Raw genomic sequence first — 22,807 nt, 5'->3', positions numbered from 1 at the left:
CGAGAGGTAACCTCAACTGGAAGGTGCTGGATATCTACACTGCCAGTGACCACAACGCGATTCTCTGGGAGATATCAAATGACCAGGATACTAGAGGAACTAGTAGGTTACCTAACCACATTCGGTGGAGAGTACAATCTTTCGACGTGGGTACGCTGACGACTGCTTTTGATAATGGCCCGATCACCGCTGGATGCGCAGAAGATCAGACTAAAGAACTTATGAAAAGAGTGACCGAAGCTTGTGACGCCAGTATGCCACGAAAACGAGGCATAAATAGAAGACCCGCGGTGCACTGGTGGAACGATCACATCAGCGCTCTTCGTAAAGAATGCCTCAGGAAAAGAAGAATATCACAGCGTGGCTTCCGTCGACCTAACCTTGCAGAACTGGTGGCAGAGTATAAAAAGGCCCGTCGGGAACTAAACAAAGCCATCAAGGATAATAAAAGACGCTGTTGGAAAGAACTCGTCGAAGAAGTGGAGAAGGACCCATGGGGCAAACCGTACAAGGTGGTCACGGCCCACCTGAAATACCAGCCAATGCCGTCGCCTACGTGTCCGCGGCTCCTAGAGAGGATTGTTACTGTGCTGTTTCCTCAACAACCGGTATTCACCGGCCAGTTAAGGCAGCTAAACCCTGAAGACATTCCATCTGTCACGGAAGAAGAACTAATGGAGGCTTGTAACCGCGTAGGGAATAACAAAGCGCCGGGACTAGACGGAATCCCTAATATTGCCTTGAAAACAGCCATAAAGGCAGCACCAACGTTATTCTTGAAAGTTTACAATACGTGCCTAAAGGAAGGGACATTTCCTCGGAAATGGAAACAACAACGACTGGTTCTACTCCCTAAAGGAAAAAAGCCACCAGAAGAGCCGTCATCTTACCGTCCACTTTGTATGCTGGATACAGCCGGTAAGATATTCGAACGCATAATTCATCAAAGAATAGAAGCAGTTGCAGATCCACTCCTGGCAAACAACCAGTATGGATTCCGAAAAGGACGATCAACCCTGGACGCGATCAATCTGGTTGTTACTACGGCCCAGGAGGCAATTGCAGGAACCAGATGGAAGGGTGGTACGAAGAAGTACTGCCTGGTGGCGACGTTAGACATCAAAAACGCCTTCAACTCTGCTAACTGGGACTGCATTATGCAAGCTCTTCAAGAGAAGAACGTGCCAGGATACCTAAGTAAAATAGTAGCTAGCTACTTCACGGATAGAGTCCTCAGATATGACACAAAGGACGGTCCGAAAGAGTACGAAATCACCGGAGGTGTTCCGCAGGGCTCTGTTCTTGGCCCACTGCTGTGGAATATCATGTATGACGGGCTTCTAAGGCTAAAGATCCCAAGAAATATTAAACTTGTAGCGTATGCGGACGACGTGGCCGTAGTGATTGTCGCTAAACACCTGGACGAGATTCACCACATGTTTGATCTAGCATTCCAGCAAGTAAACCAGTGGATGGACACAATGAATCTTCAACTGGCGAAACATAAGACTGAGGCAGTGCTTATTACCAGCAGGAAAGTGTTAGAGACCATCAATCTTAGAGTCGGCGAACAAGAAATCACATCACAACCTTATATCCGATATTTGGGAGTGATGCTTGATGCCCGTCTCAACTTTAAACAGCAAGTGGAACACGTCAGTGCCAAAGCGTCAGTAGTCAGGGCAAGCCTCGCACGATTGATGCCTAACGTCGGAGGCCCAAAGCAGAGCAGGAGACTATTGTTGGCAACTGTAGTCACATCAGTGCTTACGTACGGAATATCCATTTGGGCCGATGCGCTAGAATTACAAGAAGCATGGAGAAAGGCTGGACCAGTATATCGCCTGAGTGCCCTAAGAGTAGCTTGCGCCTTCCGCACAATATCTGAGGAAGCAGTGTGCGTAATTTCTGGAACTCTACCTCTCAGAGTCCTAGCTGAAGAAAGAAGGAACCTTTACCAACGAAAGAGGTCAACAACACTGAGCGCAGAAGAACTCAGAACGGAACAAAGACAGCACAGCATCGCACGATGGCAATCTCAGTGGGATGCCGCAGAGAAGGGTAGATGGACGCATCGTCTCATACCAAAGATCGACATTTGGCTGAACCGGAAACACGGAGAGGTCAACTACTACCTAACGCAGATGTTGTCAGGACATGGCTGTTTTCGGGCTTATCTTCACCGCTTTAGGCATGACGATTCTCCGGAGTGCCCGTCCTGCCCTGGAGTCACTGAAGATGCGGAGCACGTTCTTTACGAGTGCTCGCGTTTTAATCCACAACGTGAGGAGCTGGAGAGGATCTTGAAGAGGAGAAGTCAACCAGAGTCAGTCGTAGAAGCAATGCTGTCTTCAGAAGCTGCCTGGAATGCAACGAACACTTTTGTCACAGAAGTGCTTACAGAGCTGCGTTCCATCGAGAGAAAAAGAGCAAAAGACAGAATCTAGAAGGAAGAAATAACATCTTAGCCACCAGAAGGAAGAGCGGCAGCTAATTCCTCCCCCCGCGAAGAAATGCCTTACGGCGGTACCATGGGGGATCAGAGGATAGAAGAGAAAGGGGTTTAGGGTTTAGTGGGTAGGGGCGTTAGCGTCGAGTTTTAGTATGACGCTGCGTCGAGTCGCCACATATCCAGGCCAAACAACTATGCCTAGAATCCGTAAAAAGGATTCCTCCCCCTAAGGGAAAAAAAAAAAAAACATACATACATACATACATACATACATACATACATACATACATACATACATACATACATACATACATACATACATACATACACTCGGGGCAGAAGAGATACTGCTACCGGGCGCGTCTCCCCGAGCGGATGGGAGAACGCTCGCTGTCCTTGGATGACACTTAATCTCTTAGTTGATGAGGTACAGCGGGTAGGAGCCAAGCAAAATAACCAAACAAAATAAGCTCCCGTGGACAAAACTCCCCTTTAATGGGTTGGTCACACTAACTGACCTAGCAAGACGATTGGTTCCTGCTGTAACTCACTGGGAGTGTCCGGAACCTGTATCGTAGTTTCCGACGATGCAGGCCACGGCTGATGTGAGCTTGCTCTGCCGAGGTGAAAGTTGCAGCAGTGGATCAGGAGCCAGCCACTTCGGGCCTTGATCAGGAAGTACGCAGTGAGTGTTAGAGATCGGAATCTTCACCGCCCCGAGCGAGTCTAGTCCGTCCGTGTATTCCGGGACTGGCTAAGTGTCGGCTAGGCCTCAGGGAACTGGGGTAGGAGTACTATCTCCGAGGGTACACCCGTTCCTAGTTATGGCAACCCGCTCCACTCCGTACGATGCGCTGGTAAATCAAAAAAGTATGAGTACGTTACAGGAAACAAACATGAATAGAAACGGGCTTCATGCTCAACAAGCAGCGATTGAAGCAAGCGCTGACATGAAGAGAACGCAAGCGTTGGAGCGCCTTGAGAAGCTGACCATTGAGCTGCAAGAGTTTGTCCAAACTAAGGTCAATATCCACAAGGAGATAAAGACCAAGACAACCGGTGTAGTCAATGCTCTTGGAAGATTCAAGAAACTGGACGAAGAATGGCGCTCATCATTACACCGCACCCCTTGTGCTACATCGGAGAGAAACAGTCAAGTGGTTGTTGAAGAAGCGATGGACACTGGAGCCGAAGGTGACGGAGAATCAGTCGCTGAAGAAGAAAGTGAAACTATCACAACGGCAGAGACTGAATCCTTTGACCAAGACGGCCGCATCCTGAGGAAGTTGAAAAGAAAAATTCGTTCTCCCGAAGGCGGAGCTTTTCATACTCCCAAGAAGCTGAAAGACGTTGGACCTGGTCATCCCATCAAGAAGCAGGAAGTGGTTAAGGATCTCCCACAAAACTCTTGTGAACAGAACAAGAAGCCAGGCTGGGAAAAGGTGCAGTCCAGAAAGGACAAGAAGAAGGAGCGCAAGAAACTGCTCCCAGAAAAACCTCTGGTGCCTCCACCGAAGCCGAACCAGAAGCCAAGAAGAACAGCAACGAGACCGGAGGCACTTATTATCCGTCCAGCGAACAAAGATAAGTATTCTGAAATACTTACACGGATCAAGGCGGACGTTCGCCCAGATCAGGTCCGCAACACAGTCGAGAAGATACGCAGGACCGCGACAGGGAACATTCTCATCACGCTGTCGAAAGGCAGTAGTGATAGAGGTAAAGACCTGCAGAAGACTATCGCGGGAATACTTAAGGAGGACGCAAATGTCATTAGTACAGGACCTGAAGAAGACCTGGAAATTCGCGATATTGATGATACTACAACTAAAGATGACATTCTAACAGCTTTACAAGAGGCAGCTGGAAACGATTGTGGTATAACAGTAGAGGCCATCAAAATTCGTAAGGTCTTACGTAGCAGAACACAAATTGCGTCGGTGACTCTGGCAGCAACGGTAGCGCAGAAAGTGGTAGGAGAACACGGTAAGATTAGGATCGGCTGGACCAATTGTCGTATTAGAACAGTACTAAGACCAGTCCGATGTTATAAATGCTGGCATTTTGGACACCGTGCGGTTCAGTGCACAAGTAAAGTCGACCGCTCCAAACTTTGCATTAAATGTGGAGAAGAGGGACACAAAATCGCCGAATGTAATAAGCCTGCTAAATGCGCACTGTGTGCGGATCAATCCGGTACAGAGAATAACGCCCATCATGCCGGCACAAGCAGATGCCCAGTATACCAAGAGGCACTCAAGAAGATAACTGATAAACGAAAATGAGAATACTGCAGCTAAACATCAATCACTGTGAAGCGGCACATGATTTGCTCATGCAGACAGTACGTGAACAGAAGCTTGACCTTGTGCTTATATCGGAACCGTATAAACACCTCGGCGGCCAACCATGGGAAACTGACTGCACCAAAAAAGCTGTCATATGGTCCTGTCGCAAGCTCCCCTTCCAGAGTGTCGTTAACAATGGCAGCGCCGGCTTTGTAGCAGCATCGGTAGATGGCATCCGCTTTTACAGCTGCTACACACCACCTAGCCTCACTATTGTTGAATTCATGGACTTTCTGGATCGACTGACGGAGGACGCGAAGCAGTACTACCCAGTGGCAATAGCTGGAGACTTCAACGCCTGGGCAGTGGAATGGGGCAGCAAACACACCAACGCTCGAGGTAAAGAACTACTGGAAGCTTTTTCTACGTTAGATGTAGTATTGTTAAACAGCGGCGATGCGCCGACGTACACTAAAGGAGACGCAAGTTCTATTGTGGATCTTACTTTTGTCAGCAGCAGCCTCATCAGAGGAAACTACGACTGGAAGGTGATGGAGATCTACACGGCCAGCGATCACAATGCGATTCTCTGGGAAGTATCAAAGGACCAGAATCCTAGAAGACCGGCTAAGAAACTTGACATCGTTGGGTGGAAGGTGAAATCCTTTGACCCAGGTGCTCTAGTAGCTGCCCTAAATAGTGAACCGCTTACTACTGGATCTGCAGAAGAAATGACCAAGGACTTGATGAAGAGAGTGACCCAGGCTTGTGACACCTGCATGCCTCGTAAACGGGGCATGAACCAAAGACCTTCGGTGCACTGGTGGAACGAACACATCAGCTTCCTACGGAAAGAGTGTCTCAAGAAAAGAAGAATATCTCAGCGTGGTTATCGGCGGCCTGACTCAGCGGAACTAGTCGCAGAATACAAGAAAGCTCGTCGAGACTTAAACAAAGCCATCAAGGATAGCAAGAAGAACTGCTGGAAAGAGCTAATCAACGAGGTGGACAAAGACTTGTGGGGCAGACCTTACAAGGTAGTCATGGCAAACTTGAAATACCAGCCAATGCCGTCTCCTACGTGTCCTCAACTCCTACAGAAGATCGTGACTGCACTGTTTCCACGACAGCGCGTTTTCAACTACCTGTTGACACAAGACGAACTGAATGATATCCCACCTGTGACGAAAGAAGAACTGATGGAAGCTTGTAACCGCGTCGGGAATAATAAAGCGCCGGGATTGGACGGAATCCCTAATATTGCCTTGAAAACATCTATTAAAGCAGCGCCAGCGTTATTCCTCGATGTCTACAACATCTGCTTGAAGGAAGGGATTTTTCCTCGGAAGTGGAAACAACAACGGCTGGTACTACTTCCTAAAGGAAAAGCCACCGGAAGAACCGTCATCTTATCGTCCACTCTGCATGTTGGATACAGCCGGTAAGATACTCGAACGTATAATCCACCAAAGGATAGAAGCAGTTGTCGATCCACTATTAGCAGACAATCAGTACGGATTTCGAAAAGGACGATCAACCCTGGACGCAATCAACCTGGTTGTCGGTATAGCCAAAGACGCAATCGCCGGTACCAGATGGAAGGGTGGAACGAAGAAATATTGTCTGGTGGCAACCCTAGACATCAAAAATGCCTTCAACTCCGCCAACTGGGATCGCATCATGCAAGCTCTTCAAGAGATGAACGTACCAGGATATCTACGAAGGATAGTCGCTAGCTACTTCACGAATAGAGTCCTTAGATATGACACGAAGAATGGTCCAAAGGAGTATGATGTTACTGGAGGCGTCCCGCAGGGTTCTGTTCTCGGTCCACTTCTCTGGAATATCATGTACAACGGATTGCTGAGACTGAAACTACCAAGAAATGTCAAACTGGTAGCGTACGCGGACGACGTAGCCGTAGTAATCGTCGCCAAGCATATTGATGAGATAAATCATATGTTCACGATCACCTTTTGAGCGAATTAACCAGTGGATGGACACAGTAAACCTACAACTGGCTAAACAGAAGACCGAGGCTGTACTTATCACTAGCAGAAAAGTGGTGGAAACGATCAATTTAAACGTCGGAGACCAAGAAATCACATCCCAACCATTCATTCGATATCTGGGAGTGATGCTCGATTCCCGACTTAACTTCAAACAACAAGTTGAACACGTGACCGCCAAAGCATCAGCAGTAGTGGCTAACCTAGTACGATTGATGCCCAACATCGGTGGCCCGAAGCAGACAAGGAGGTTATTGCTATCATCAGTAGTTACATCGGTCCTCACGTATGGGATATCCATTTGGTCCGACGCACTTGAGACCCAAGAATCATGGAGGAAAGCATGTCCGGTTTACCGACTGAGCGCGCTAAGAGTAGCCAGCGCCTTCCGAACAATATCAGAGGAAGCAGTGTGCGTCATTTCTGGAACTCTGCCGCTTAGAGTCTTAGCTAAAGAAAGACGGGCCCTTTACCATCGAAAGAGGTCAACTACACTGAGCGCTGAAGAACTAAGAACAGAAGAACGGCAGCACAGCATCTCGCGATGGCAACTTGAGTGGGACGCCGCAGCAAAGGAAGATGGACACACCGCCTCATACCAAAGATCGACGTTTGGCTGAGCCGAAACCATGGTGAAGTCAACTATTACCTAACGCAGATGTTGTCAGGACATGGGTGCTTTCGAGAGTATCTGCACCGCTTTAAGCACGACGATTCTCCGGAGTGCCCGTCTTGTCCAGGGGTTATTGAGGACGCAAGGCACGTTTTCTTTGTGTGTCCACGTTTCGATCCTCAGCGTGAGGAGTTAGAGAGGATCCTGAACTGGAGAATCCAACCAGAGACAATAGTAGATGCAATGTTGTCGAATCAAACTGCTTGGAACGCTACAAGCACTTTTGCCACAGAAGTGCTTACAGAGCTGCGTTCCATTGAAAGAAAAAGAGCAAATGACAGAAACTAGAAGGAAGGAAAAATAACACCTTAGCCACCAGAAGGAATAGCGGTAGCTGGATCCTCCCCTCACGAAGTAATGCCTGACGGCGGTTTCCATGAGGGATTAGAGGAAAGAAGAAAAGGGGTTTAGGGTTTAGTGGGTAGGGGCGTTAGGGTCGAGTTTTAGTATGACACTGCGTCGAGTCGCCACATATCCAGGCCAAACAACTATGCCTGGAATCCGTAAGAAGGATTCCCCCCCCTAAGATGAAAAATTAAAAAAACATACATACATACATACATACATACATACATACATACATACATACATACATACATACATACATACATACATACATACATACATACATACATACATACATACATACATACATACATACATACATACATACATACATACATACATACATACATACATACATCCATACATACATACATACATACATACATACATACTCATACATACCTCAGATGTACGGACACCATCGTAGGGATAGTCAGGGAAGCTTTTTGAGACCTTAAAACGTCGAGATCTAATGAAAACTTAATTTTTGCAAAACGGGGTAAAACCAATAACTTCCCAATTTTCGAAAATTTTCTATTTACTTAGCGGGAAGTTAAAAATTGTCCGTTAACTGTCCTGGATTTTAACCCTAAAAATATCCTGATTTTTATTCTGCATATACTGGTTGTAACAGGGTAAATTACCCTGTGACGGTAAACTTGCACTCATGCGTTAATTAGTCGACGCAGCACTGGCGCGTCTCGGTCTTCGGGACCCGACTAGCATTAAGTGGGGAAAATTTTGGGTTTCTTGGTCAGTTGAGTAGTTGCAGAAAATCAGAAGTAGTGCAGTGTCCACTGAAGCAACATCACCAGCCAAAGTATCCAAAAAGAAGGAAGCCGATTCGGTACCAGAGCTTTCTTCAAGCATATAACTTGTTAAGGTATTGAGACTTTTGCCTCTTTGTTGAGCCTTGGGGTGCATACCCGGCTCATTAATAGTACTACTTCTCAATTATTAATCAAAATTTTGGTAATTCAATTGTTTATAATAATTTTACTTAATAATAATTATTTATTTAATTAATTTGGTTCGTTAGCAGTTTGAACATTCTTCTTGGGGATATTATACCCGAGGAATGTTCTAGACCTCTTGGGTTTGGAAGTCGTGAGTAATTAATTGATTAATTTGGCCAGTTCATAATTATTAACATCTTAGATTGAGTTAAATAAATTTATTTTATTAATTAAATTCTGAACATCGAGAAGGCCCCACTCGACACGACATAGTATTTGGTACCCGAGGTCAAAACGTGTTACGCAGTTACGAACGCCGGCGTCCATTTTTGGCGCGCAAATTCCTTGTGAATTTTAGTACGCAGTAAATTGTGAAATTAACAACTGGACCATTATTACAATTTTTACAATTGAATTATTATTTATTAATATAATTTATTATTGAAAATTATTTACAATTATATTATAATAATTTTGGAAACTATTTTATTACTGGAAAATTAATTATTGAGAAATTGCGACGCAATTCGAAATTGAATTACCCGTGAATAATTTTTGGAAGTTATATTTTACCTCGAGATAAATTATTGTTAATTAATTATCCAGTCGACAATAACAATAATGAAAATTATCTAGTCAAAAATTACACGGGTCATTTTGATGAAAATTAATTAAGAACTGTAATTTCATCATCTTGGGAAAATTCCTTAGAATTTAATTAATTACGTGGATATTAATTTCGGGAATTTATCATTAGCTAAATCAATGGATGGAATTTTATAATAATATTTTATATAATCAATAATTAAATTTCGAGCAAAAATTGCATTGAATTATGCGTCGAACGTTCTGGAAAATTTGTCAATAACTTAATATCATCATTCCGATAAAATTCTTTGTAAAACTATTTGTCAGTGTGGATAACGTCCGAGAAAGTTTAGTTAATTTTATAAAGAATATTCTTAGAATCAATTTAATGTGCTGAGTATTAAACTCGTGATAATTTAGAAATAAGTTAGGCGTTGATTTTAATACGGAGTTATCGAGAAATTGTTTTATTAATCGTGAAAATAATTCATAATTTAATTGCATGCTTATGACTGAAAATTAGTAGTAGAAATTAATGTTGTAATTTTTGGAGTAATTTTGTAATCCGGAAAATAGAAGTAAAGTAGAGTCAGGGTGTGTGTGAAGACGCGTGGGTTATGTGTGTGAAGATCGTGCGGGATATGTGTGTGTGAGTGTACGCGATCTCTGCTTGTTGATGAATTGCCGAGTAGAGTAACTCGTACAGTCCTAGAAGCCGTTGTATAGACGCCAAGTGGGGTACAGCAGCAGTAAGTTAGAAACTGCGGTATAGACGCTCCATAAAAGAGTACCGTCAGGATTGAGAATTTTGATAGAGCGTGAGGGTCCGGTGGACAGCGCGACTTAGTTAGAAACTGCCGTATAGATGCTTCATAAGAGGGTACCGTCAGGATTAAGAATTTTCGTAACGATCTCTACTTGTTGATGAATTGCCGAGTAGAGTGATTAATACACTTTAGAATCCGTTGTATAGACGCCAAGTGGGGTACAGTGGTAGTAAGTTAGAAACCGCTGTATAGACGCTCCGTATGAGGGTACTGTGGGATTAGGAATTTTTTTTGGACGACCCCTACTTGTTGATGAATTGTCGAGGAGAGTAATCGAGTCTTGGTGCGACGTTTTCTACTTGTTGATGAATTGCCGAGTAGAGGACTAGCACTGAGTTGAGGCGACGGTTTTAGCCCGAAATCCTCCGGTAGTTATAAGCGGTAGTGTTAAGTTAGTTGTAAGTGAGTGGTGTACGTGCAGGGGCACGAGTTGTTATTCTATTTTGTTGTTAAATAAATACCGGTCATTTTTGTTAAATAAAAATTTATTTCTTTCAGATCACCTTCCTCCACTCTCTCTCCCTGTAGATTATAAGCTCAGCTCTGGTTTCCGGTTCCAAGAACCGAGATACAAAATCCTGGTGGCGCCCTTGTTAATTTAGAATCATTTATTTATTATATTGCTTTTATTTAGATTAATAAAGGGGCCAATGAACAGGCATAAACACCCGTTTCATGGTATAGATATTTTCCTAAATCTCAACCCTAAAAAAATACTGAGTTTCATCCTGCACTTTGGTCCCAGTATTTGTCTAAAATTCCTGGATCTTAACCGTAGAAAAACTGTGAATTTTCTTTTGCATACTGGTTTAAGTCCTGTCCTAGAGATCTTAACCCTAAAAAAATTCCTGATTGAAATATTGCGTTTTGATCTAGAAACTTTCTTTCATTTTGTACTGGATTTTAATCTAAATTTCGATTTTAGTTCTACATACAGATATGAGTGTTGACTTTTAAATTTTCGCGATCTTAACCCTGAAAATGTCATGTCATTTTATACTGCATACTAGAATGAGAATTATCTTTTGAGAACTCAATTTCAAATATTCTACCATCCAATTCCGTGTTCCGGATACAGTCAGCAACTTCAATCTAGTATACCAAGTCATATCTGAAATTGTGTACGATCTGAACATATTTCTGTGGTAGTATTACCGATCCTAATATTTACCGCTAACCTTAAAACACGAACTCTTTGGTCCTGGTTTTTAGCAGTATTCCTCAAACCAGGATTTGACGGCGTCATTTGTGTGTGTGTGTGTGTGTGTGTGTGTGTGTGTGTTGTGTTTGTGTTTGTGTTTGTATGGGTCGACTGCGTATTGGTCCCAAGACAACTCATCCCCGACAACTCATCCCCGACAACTCATCCCCGACAATTCATCCTCTGACAATCAATCCCCGACTACCTATCCCTAACAACAATGAATTTCTAATAATTAATGTCAATCTCGTTATAAAATTATCAAGAAAGGACTATCATCAAACGAATATATTCTTATACCGTGTTGTGCCCTTTTATCATGATTTTTAGGCGTGGTTGATCGATATTAGACCAACACAAACGCGGGTCATCGTGTTGCACCCTTTGAACATGGTTTTTGTGTGTGCTTATTCGAAATTAGACCAACGCAAACGCGGGTAATCGTAATGCGCCCTTTTAACATGGTTTTTGTGTGTGTTTATTCGAAATTAGACCAACCGGATGCAGGTAATCGTGTTGTGCCCTTCTAACATGGATTGAATGTGTGTATTTATTCGACATTAGACTAACACATAAGCTTATTACCGTGTTGTGCCCTTTTATCATGATTTTTGTGTGTAGATATCCGACATTATTAAACTTGAAAAGATTGTTTATATGTTTAAAATTATTTAAAAATTTTCTAGAATATATATAATGTGAACGGAAAAATGTTTGAAAACCAAATTTTCACAGGGATGAATTGTAAGAGGATGAATTGTCGCGGGGATGAATTGTCTTGGAACGAATACGCGGCACACCATCAAATCGGTCAAGCCGTTCAAAATTATGAGAGGTTTACATACATACACACACACACACACACACACACACACACACACACACACACACACACACACACACACACACACACACTCACACACATGCACATACACCCGTCGGAAGAAGCTAAACTTCCACCGGGCGCGTCCCCAGGTGGCGGATAGGGGGGTCCTAACCGGTCGTAAGATCGGCGGATTGGGGCGAAATAAAATAGCCCTCGCGGACCAAATCAGGCATCGGAGCTGAAGAGTAACAGCCACCGTCCGTGTATCCTTGTGGGTCGGAGAAAGCTCGCTGTTCTTCGGAGCAGAGGGTAAGAGCGAAATAAAATTGCTCTCGCGGTAAAAAACGAAAACTCCCCTTTTGGCAGGAAGGGTTGGTCACACCATCTGACCTAGGATCACGTACGCAAGCGGATAAGGTGACGCTGCTCGAAAGAGATGTGCGAAATGATCCTTATAGCGCAGTGTACGTGGTAACTCCCGGCATCTACGTGCCGCACCCACGGGAGCAAGAGGAAGCCGATGAAGGAAGCAGGTGCAGGGTCGAAGCGGTTGAGATTTCCCGCTTCAATGACCGAAAGCTGTTATAGCAATGAAGGTAGCTGTAAGAGTGATCACCCCTCCACTTCCGGAGGCATCGCGTTCGGAGACGACCTTTTGCTTTGAAGTATCACTCAAAACCATGGAAGAAACGAAAAATCAAGAAAAGGACAGGAGTATTAGTGGGCCTCACGCCCAAGAAACAGCGATTACCGTAAGCGCTGAGATGAAGCGGACTCAAGCGCTGGAACGCCTCGAAAAGCTGACCAGCGAACTGCATGAGTTTGTCCAATCAAAGGTCAATATCCATAAAGAGATAAAGGCCAAGGCAACCGGGGTAGTTAACGCCCTTCGAAGGTTTAAAAAACTGGACGAAGAATGGCAGTCACCTCAACGACTCACTCCTCGTTTTACGCCGGAAAAGAGCAGTTAACTTACTGTGGAGATCGAAGAATCAATGGACACCGGAGGCGATGCTGACGGTGAATCTGATGGTAAAGACGAAGGTCATACTTCCAACAAGTCTAACAAGAGGAAGGACCGAAACTCCCCAGATGGAATAGATGGGCGATTGACGAAGAGAAAGGACTTGAAACCAAGTCCTCCGAAAAACGTGATGAAGCAGAACGCCGAAAAAAAAGACGCGATTGATTGAAAAGATGTCCACACAAGGAAAGAGAAACGGAGGCTAGCCAAAGAACAGCTCCCAAAGGAGCCTCCAAAGAAACCCAGGCCGGAGCCTAAGCGCAAAAAACCGCACAAATGGATCAGACCCGACGTACTGATCATCCGCCCGGCCGAGAAAGCAAAGTACGCCGAGATTTTGCGTCGCATAAAGAAGGAAGTCCCTGATGAGCAAGTTCGCACAACAGTGGACAAGATCAACAAGACCAGAAGCAGGGACTTGCTGATTACGATTTCGCGGAAGTGCGTGGACAAAGGCCAAGGCCTGCAACATACCATCGCAAACATTCTTAAGGAGGAGGCCAAAGTGATCTGCAAAGGGCCACAAGAAGACATCGAGATCCGAGACCTAGATGACACCACAACAAAGGAGGATATTCAGGCTGCCCTGCATACGGTAACCAAGGAGCTCTGCGAAACACTACCAGAGACAATCAAGATCCGCAAAGCCTACAGAGGTACCCAAACCGCTATCGTGACACTACCGGCTGCAGCAGCTCAGAAGATATTAGAAGGAAGCGGTAAAATCCGAATTGGCTGGGTCAACTGCCGAATTAGAGCCACGAGGAAACCTACCCAATGCTACAAATGCTGGCATTTCGGGCACCACGGATCCCAGTGCAGAAGCAAGACAGATCGATCCAAGCTATGCATCAGATGCGGCCAAGAAGGACACAAAATTGCGGACTGTAAAAACCCAGCGAAGTGTGTATTATGCGCGGAAAATAAGAGCGCAGAGAACGCTGCCCATCACGCCGGCACATACAGGTGCCCGGTATACAAAGAGGCACTCCAGAGAATGACAAGCAAGCAAACATGAGGATATTACAGCTTAACCTCAATCACTGTGAGGCTGCGCATGACCTGCTCGTGCAGACCGTGCGTGAATTAGAGCTTGATTTAGTAATAATAGCAGAGCCGTACAGACACCTGAATAACCAACCTTGGGAAACTGACAGCACCACCAAGGCTGTCATCTGGTCCCGTGGCAAACTTCCCTTCCAGAGCATAGTGAGCAATGATAGCATCGGCTTTGTAGCAGCGTCTATTAACGACATCCGTTTTTATAGTTGCTATGCACCACCTAGCCTTTCCATTGCCGACTTTACTGATTTCCTGGATCAACTAACCGAAGACGCAAAGCAATACTACCCAGTAGCTATAGCAGGGGACTTCAATTCCTGGGTGGTAGACTGGGGCAGCAAGCAGACTAATGCGCGAGGCAAGGCACTACGTGAAGCAATGGCCTCACTGGACGTGGTCCTTCTCAAGATCGGTGAGACACCAACATATACCAAGGGAGAGGCTAGTTCGATAATAGACCTCACATTCGTCAGCAGCAGCTTATTGAAAGGAAACTATTCTTGGGAAGTCTTAAACACCTACACCGCCAGCGACCACAGTGCAATACTTTGGGAAATATCAGCTGGCCGGAGCCCTCAAAGAGCAACTAGACAAACTAATGCAGCTGGATGGAAAGTGAAAGACTTTGACTCGGAAGCTTTGGTAGTAGCCTTAGACAGTGACTCGACCATCATCACAGGAAATGCTGTAGAGAAGACGAAGGACTTAATGACCAGAATTGCCCAGGCGTGCGACACCTGCATGCCCCGTAAGTGTGGCATCAATAAAAGACCATCGGTGCACTGGTGGAATGATCAGATTAACGCCCTTCGCACAGCCTGTCACAAAAAGAGAAGATTATCACAGCGTGGCCACCGACGACCTAACTCTGCGGAGCTGGTCGCAGAATACAAAAAGGCCCGTCGAGAACTGAACAAGGCCATCAAAGATAGCAAAAGACGCTGTTGGAAGGAACTCGTCGATGAGGTAGAAAAGGACCCATGGGGCAGACCGTATAGGGTGGTCATGACCCACCTGAAGCGCCAGCCAATGCCATCACCTACGTGTCCACAGCTCTTGGAAAGAATAGTTTCTACGCTGTTTCCTCGACAAAGTAAGTTCGGCTATTCTTCATTGCCAGTAAATCAAGAAGATATTCCACCTGTCACAGAAGAGGAACTGATGGAGGCGTGCAACCGAGTAGGGAATAATAAGGCGCCGGGATTGGATGGAATCCCGAATATCGCATTAAAAACAGCTATTAAAGCAGCGCCAAATCTATTCTTAGATACTTACGATTCGTGCCTCAAAGAAGGGATTTTTTCTAGAAGATGGAAACAGCAAAGACTTGTACTTCTCCCTAAAGGGAAGAAGCCAACGGACGAGCCATCATCCTACCGACCACTCTGCATGCTGGATACAGCGGGTAAGATATTAGAGCGTATAATGCACCAACGAATAGAAGCAGTCGTCAATCCACTCCTAGCAGAAGGCCAGTATGGTTTCCAGAAAGGACGATCAACGCTGGATGCGATCAACCTGGTGGTCGATACAGCTAAGGAGGCAATCGCTGGAAAGAGATGGGAACGTGGCAGAAAGAAGTATTGTTTAGTGGCTGCCTTGGACATCAAAAATGCCTTCAATTCCGCTAACTGGGACTGCATCATGCGAGCTCTCGAAGATAAAGAAGTGCCAGGATACCATGTTCCATGAGGGATTAGAGGAAAGAAGAATAGGGGTTTAGGGTTTAGTGGGTAGGGGCGTTAGCGTCGAGTTTTAGTATGACGCTGCGTCGAGTCGCCACATATCCAGACTGAACAGCTATGCCTGGAATCCGTAAAAAGGATTCCCCCCCCTGAGATAAAAAAAAAAAAAAAAAAAAAACACATGCACATACACACACACACACACACACACACACACACACACACACACACACTCGGGGCAGAAGAGATACTGCTACCGAGCGCGTTTCCCCGAGCGGATGGAAGAACGCTCGCTGTCCTTGGATGACATTGAGTCTCTTAGTTGACAAGGTACAGAGGGTCGGAGCTGAATAAAATACGCTCCCGTGGACAAAGCTCCCCTTAATGGGTTGGTCACACTAACTGACCTAGCAAGAAGAAGATCGTTCTCTGTTGTAACCCACTGGGAGTGTCCAGAACCTGTGTCGTAGTGTCCGACGGCCACGGCTGATGTGAGCTTGCTCTGCCGAGGTGTAAGTTACAGCAGTAGATCAGGAGCCAGCCACCTCGGGCCTTGATCAGGGAGTACGCAGTGAGTGCTAGAGATCGGAATCTTTACCGCTCCGAGCGAGTCTAGTCCGTCCGTGTATTCCGGGACTGGCTAAGTGTCGACTAGGCCTCAGGGAACTGGGGTAGGAGTACTATCTCCGAGGGTACACCCGTTCCTAGTTATGACAACCCGCTCTACTCCGTACGATGCGCTGGTAAATCAAAAAAGTATGAGTAATTTACAGGAAACAAACAAGAGTGGAAACGGGCTACATGCCCAACAAGAAGTGATTAACGCAAGCGCCGAAATGAAGCGTTCGCAAGCGCTCAAACGCCTTGAAAAGCTGATCAGTGAGTTGAATGATTTCGTCCAACCAAAGGTCAACATTCACAAAGAGATAAAGGCCAAGACGACTGGTGTAGCTAACGCCTTGCAAAGGTTTGAGAAGCTGGACGAGAAGTGGTGCTCATCATTGCAATGCATTTCTCATGCTACACCGGAGAAAGCCTGTCAGGCTGTCGTCGTGACTGACGAAGCAATGGACACCGGAGCCGAAGGTGACAGTGAATCAGCCGCGGAAGACAAAAGTAAAGCCAGCAGCAAGTCAGGTAAAAGAAAAGATCGACGTTCTCCTGACCCAGCAATCAGCCAAGTCGTGAAGAAAAAGGATTTGAAGAAAAGCCCTCCGCAAGGAGCGGCAGTACGAAGCGACGAACAGGAAAAAGCGTCGGTTTGGCAAAAAGTTCAGTCCAAGAAAGAGCTAAAGCGACAGAAGAAAGAGGTGCTCTCAAAACAGATGACAAAGAAGCCCCGATCTGAACCCAAGCGAAAGAAACCGCAGAAATGGATCAGACCAGATGCCCTCATCATCCGGCTGACAGAGAAAGCAAAGTACGCCGAGATCCTGCGCCGAATAAAACAGGACGTTCCTGATGATCAGGTCCGCAGTACGGTAGAGAAGATCCATAAGACCAATGCTGGAGATATGCTGATAACTCTTTCGAGGAAGGACACCGACAAAGGCCAAACATAGAGAAAGACCATTGCAGACATACTGAAAAAAGACGCAAGAGTAACCTGCAAAGGACCACAGGAGGCAATTGAGATCCGAGACGTCGATGATGACACAACAAAGGACTACATCCAGGGTGCCCTACAAAAGGAAGCTGGAGATGGCTGTGAGATACCACTAGAGGCAATCAAGATCCGTAAGGCCTATAGAGGTACTCGAATTGCCACAGTAATTCGACCAGCAGCAACAGCACAGAAACTACTGGATAGAAGTTGCAAAATCCGGATTGGTTGGGTTAATTGCCGAATAAGGGCAACGAAGAGACCTATTCAATGCTTTAAATGCTGGCATTTCGGACATCATGGATCCCAGTGCAGAAGCAAGGTAGACCGGTCGAAGCTTTGGATCAGGTGCGGACAAGAAGGGCACAAGATTGCTAATTGTAAAAATCCAGCCAAATGTGCATTATGTGCTGAGATTGAAAGTGCAGAGAATGTTGCCCACCATGCCGGTACTTATAAGTGCCCGTTATTTCAGGAGGCACTCCAGAAGTTGACGAACAAACAAACATGAGGATACTGCAGGTCAATCCCAACCATTGTGAGGCAGCGCATGACCTGCTCATGCAATCCGTGCGAGAACTAGAGCTTGACTTGGTACTGATAGTAGAGCCATATAAACACCTGAGTACCCAACCCTGGGAATCTGACAGCACATCCAAAGCTGTCATCTGGTCATGTGGCAAGCTCCCTTTCCAAAATGCAGTTGATAACAGCAATGCCGGCTTTGTAGCAGTATCAGTAGAGGGCATCCGCTTCTATAGCTATTACGCACTACCTAGCCTCTCTACTGTCGAATTCACCGCATTTCTGGATCGACTTACCGAGGACGCGAAGTATTACCACCCAGTGGCAATAGCCGGGGACTTCAACGCCTGGGCAGTAGACTGGGGCAGCGAGCATACAAACGCGCAAGGAAAGGAACTATTAGAAGCCTTTTCTACATTAGATGTAGTACTGCTCAACAGTGGCGATACACCAACCTACACCAAAGGAGACGCAAGTTCTATTGTAGATCTCACTTTCGTCAGTAGCAGCCTCACTAGAGGTAATATCAACTGGAAGGTGATGGATATCTACACAGCCAGCGACCACAACGCGATTCTCTGGGAAATATAAAACGTCCAGAGCCCGAGAAGACCTAAAAAGCAACTTAACACCATTGGTTGGAAGGTAAAAACTCTTGACCCAAGTGCATTGTTAGTAGCTCTCAATAGTGACCAGATTATCGCGGGCTGCGCAGAAGAGAAAACCAAGGACCTGATGAAAAGAGTGACCCAGGCTTGTGACGCCAGTATGTCTCGTAGACGTGGCATGAACACAAGACCTTCCGTTCACTGGTGGAACGACCACATCAGCGCCCTTCGTAAAGAGTGTCATCAGAAGAGAAGAATATCTAAGGTGGTCATGACCCATCTTAATAACCAGCTAATACCATCACCCACGTGTCCTCAATTCCTACAGAAAATCGTAAACGCGTTGTTCCCCGAACAAAGCGAGTTTAACTACTTATTAGCGCAGAATGAAATGGACGACATTCCATCTGTCACGGAGGAAGAACTGATGGAGGCTTGTAATCGTGTAGGGAACAATAAAGCGCCGGGATTGGACGGGGTCCCCAATATTGCTTTAAAAACAACTATAAAAGCAGTGCCATCATTGTTCCTGGACGTCTACCACACATGCCTCAAGAAAGGGATTTTTCCTCGGAAGTAGAAGCAGCAACAACTAGTACTACTTCCAAAAGGGAAAAATCCACCAGAAGAACTGTCATCATATCGACTACTTTGTATGTTAGACACGGCAGGTAAGATATTTGAGAGTATAATCGACCAAAGAATAGAAGCAGTTGTCGATCCACTCCTGGCAGACAACCAGTATGGTTTTCGAAAAGGACGATTAACCCTGGACGCAATCAATCTGGTTGTTGCAACGGCCAAGGAGGCAATCGAAGGGATCAGATCGAAGGGTGGAGCGAAGAAGTACTGCCTGGTGGCTACTTTGGACATCAAAAATGCCTTCAACTCCGCCAACTGGGACTGTATTATTCAAGCCCTGGAAGAGAAAAACTTACCAGGATACCTACGGAAGATAGTGGCTAGCTACTTCACAGACAGAATCCTGAGATACGACACGAAGAATGGTCCAAAAGAGTGTGATATTACCGGAGGTGTACCCCAGGGTTCCGTTCTGAATCCACTTCTGTGGAATGTCATGTATGATGGCCTGCTGAGACTGACTCTTCCAAGAAGTGTCAAGCTTGTTGCATATGCAGATGATGTAGCTGTCGTAATCGTTGCTAAACACCTAGATGAGATAAACCACATGTTCGGTATCACCTTTGAGGAAGTTAACCGGTGGATGAACTCAATGAATCTACAACTCGCTAAACAGGACTGAGGCTGTGCTTATTACCAGTAGAAAAGTGATAGAGACCATATAGCTGAAAGTCGGAGAACAAGAAATCACATCACAACCATAAATCCGATATCTGGGAGTGATGCTTGATGCCCAACTCAACTTTAAGCAGCAAGTCGAACACGTGAGTGCAAAAGCATCAGCAGTGGTAGCTAGCTTAGCACGACTGATGCTAAACGTCGGAGGCCCAAAGCAGAGCAGAAGACTACTGCTATCACCTGTAGTCACATCAATGCTCACTTATGTAATATCTGTCTAGGCGGACGCACTAGAGAAGCAAGAATCATGGAGAAAGGCTGGACCAGTCTACCGTCTGAGTGCCTTAAGAGTAGCAAGCGCCTTCCGCACAATATCTATGGAAGCAGTGTGTGTCATTTCCGGAACTTTGCCTCTCAGAGTTTTATCTGAGGAAAGACGGATCCTTTTTCAACGAAAGAAGTCAACCACACTAAGCGCTGAGAAGCTATGAACAGAAGAACGGCAAAAGAGCATAAGTCGATGGCAACTACAGTGGGATGCCACAGTGAAGGGTAGGTGGACGCATCGTCTCATATCAAGGATCAACGTTTGGCTAAACCCGAGTCACGGTGAGGTCAACTATTATCTTACGCAGATGTTATCAGGACACGGCTGTTTCCGGGCGTATCTCCACCGCTTTAAGCATGATAATTCCCCAGAGTGCCCGTCCTGCCCAGGAGTCAATGAAGATGCAGAGCACGTCTTCTTTGAGTGCTCACGTTTTTATCCACAGCGAGATGAGCTGGAGAATATCCTGAAGAGGAAAATCCAACCAGAGACAATAGTAGAAGCAATGCTGTCATCAGAGGCTGCCTGGAACGCCACAAACACGTTTGTCACGGGAGTCCTCTCAGACCTGCGGTCCATAGAAAGAAGAAGAGCGAATGACGCCAATTAGAAGAAGGAAAGAATAACTCCGTAGCCACCAGAAGAAAGAGCAGTAGCTACATCCTCTCCTCACGAAGTAATGCCTGACGGCGGTTTCCATGAGGGATTAGGGGAAAGACGAAAAGCGGTTTAGGGTTTAGTGGGTAGGGGCGCTAGCGTCGAGTTTTAGTATGACACTGCATCGAGTCGCCACACATCCAGGCCAAACAGCTATGCCTAAAATCCGTAAAAAGGATTCCCCTCCCTTAGAAAAAAAAAAAAAAAAAAAAACACATACACACACACACATACATACATACATACATACATACAGACATACAAACACCATCGCGGGAATAGTCAGGGAAGCTTCCTAGGACCTCAAAACGTCGAGATCTGATGAAAATTCGGTTTTCGAAAAACGGGGTAAAAACAATAACTTCCCGATTTTTGAAAATTTTCAATTTGATTAACGGGAAGCTAAAAATTTCCTAATTTAGTTATGAACGGTAAAAAAACTCAACTTTGTCGGTAAATGAAATTCTACCTAAAAATTAATCCTATCTGTTTCAATTCTTTTCAGTTTTTAGAAATCAAACTTTTTTTGTTGGAATAATTGCATTAAATTTGATGAAATTTCGTTATATAGTTGTTTTTCAATAGAATAGTTGAGGAGAATGTCATAAACAATTGCGTTATATGAGAATTCGGAGTTGATAAATTGACGAATTTCAAAATAACAAATTTTCATGTTTGATAGTTACACACTTACATGTCTGAAAGTAATAGACTGAAGTGTGTTAAATATTAACACACTGGAAAATCCAATGAAGTTGACTACTAGAAAATAACGCACTTGTTTGTGTTAAAATAACACTCTAGACTTTGCAGTGTGAAAGTATCATTTATCACGTACATTACATATTAAGATTGTTACTGATAATTCTAAGCTTACCCACAAAGTTCTGGAACATGGTACCCTTCAGCAAGTCGAAATTTAGCTATTGGTACCGCCATGGTAATTTCCCAATTTTTTTGTTCCTTATCAAATGCTCGTCGGAGCTCTTCGACGAAATAGATGAAATTATTCTTATCCAAATATTTACCACCTCGATCAGTTGCACCAGGATATTCCCAATCTAAGTCGAATCCATCAAATCCATATTTATGCATAAATTCTAAAAAAATTGAAAAATCTTTGAGTTTACATCAATTTTTCTTTTAAAAGTTAAATGAATTCAACTACTTATTATTAGTATCTACTTTAAATCGTAAAAATGTATCTTTAATATCACATTGCAATTATTATGTGCACAGTCTAGGGTATTTCACATAACAATTCCCCTTATACAATAAACACTTGAAACTAAACCTCATTCCTGACTGCGCCCCCGGCCCGGGCATCTATGCAGCGTCAACCTATTAAAATACTAATCCCAACAGTACCCCCTTATTAGGCATCTATACTGCGGTTTCTAACTTATTCCCGTTGTATCCCCGACTCGGGCGTCTATACAACGGTTCCTTATCAAAGAACTATTCCCGACAATACCCCCTAGATAGGCGTCTATATCGCGGTTTCTAACTTATTTCCGATTGCACCCCCAACCTGGGTGACTATGCAACGGTTTCTAAGTGACTGCCTAGAAAAAAGAGGAGAAAACTATGGATGCCTAGACAACACTGTACTCACTCGCACCCACACCATTTTATTTTTCAACCTAACACACTAATTTTTCTACTTATTAACTAATTTCGCAATTATTATTTTTCTGAACCCCAATTCATTGCCGTGGTGTCAATATTACAACAATAAATGTTTGATTGGAAGAGTTCTTCGTATCTTCAATTAATCAGTTAAAAATATGACGACAGAGGTCTTAATGATCTGCCGACATAATGTTTGTCACGTCCGAGAATTTTGTAAATTAATTTTATTAAAAGATTTAGTAAGGATTTATTAATTAA

The 22,807-nt window shown here is 44.7% G+C and overlaps 1 protein-coding gene across 1 annotated transcript in view; it reads right to left on the bottom strand.

Annotated features, from left to right (window-relative positions):
* Window positions 1-22,807, bottom strand: part of LOC123270797 (endochitinase) — a 166,135-nt gene that overhangs the window by 31,073 nt on the left and 112,255 nt on the right. Inside the window, exon 4 of the mRNA XM_044736949.1 lies at window positions 21,795-22,017. Within this exon, the coding sequence (XP_044592884.1) occupies window positions 21,795-22,017 (223 nt within the window). The remainder of the gene's footprint in view (window positions 1-21,794; window positions 22,018-22,807) is intronic.

This window comes from Cotesia glomerata, linkage group LG8 (assembly GCF_020080835.1).
Source record: "Cotesia glomerata isolate CgM1 linkage group LG8, MPM_Cglom_v2.3, whole genome shotgun sequence".
Classification (NCBI taxonomy): domain Eukaryota; kingdom Metazoa; phylum Arthropoda; class Insecta; order Hymenoptera; family Braconidae; genus Cotesia; species Cotesia glomerata.
Note: the sequence above shows the minus strand (reverse complement) of the source record. Positions and strands in the feature narration are given on the sequence as shown.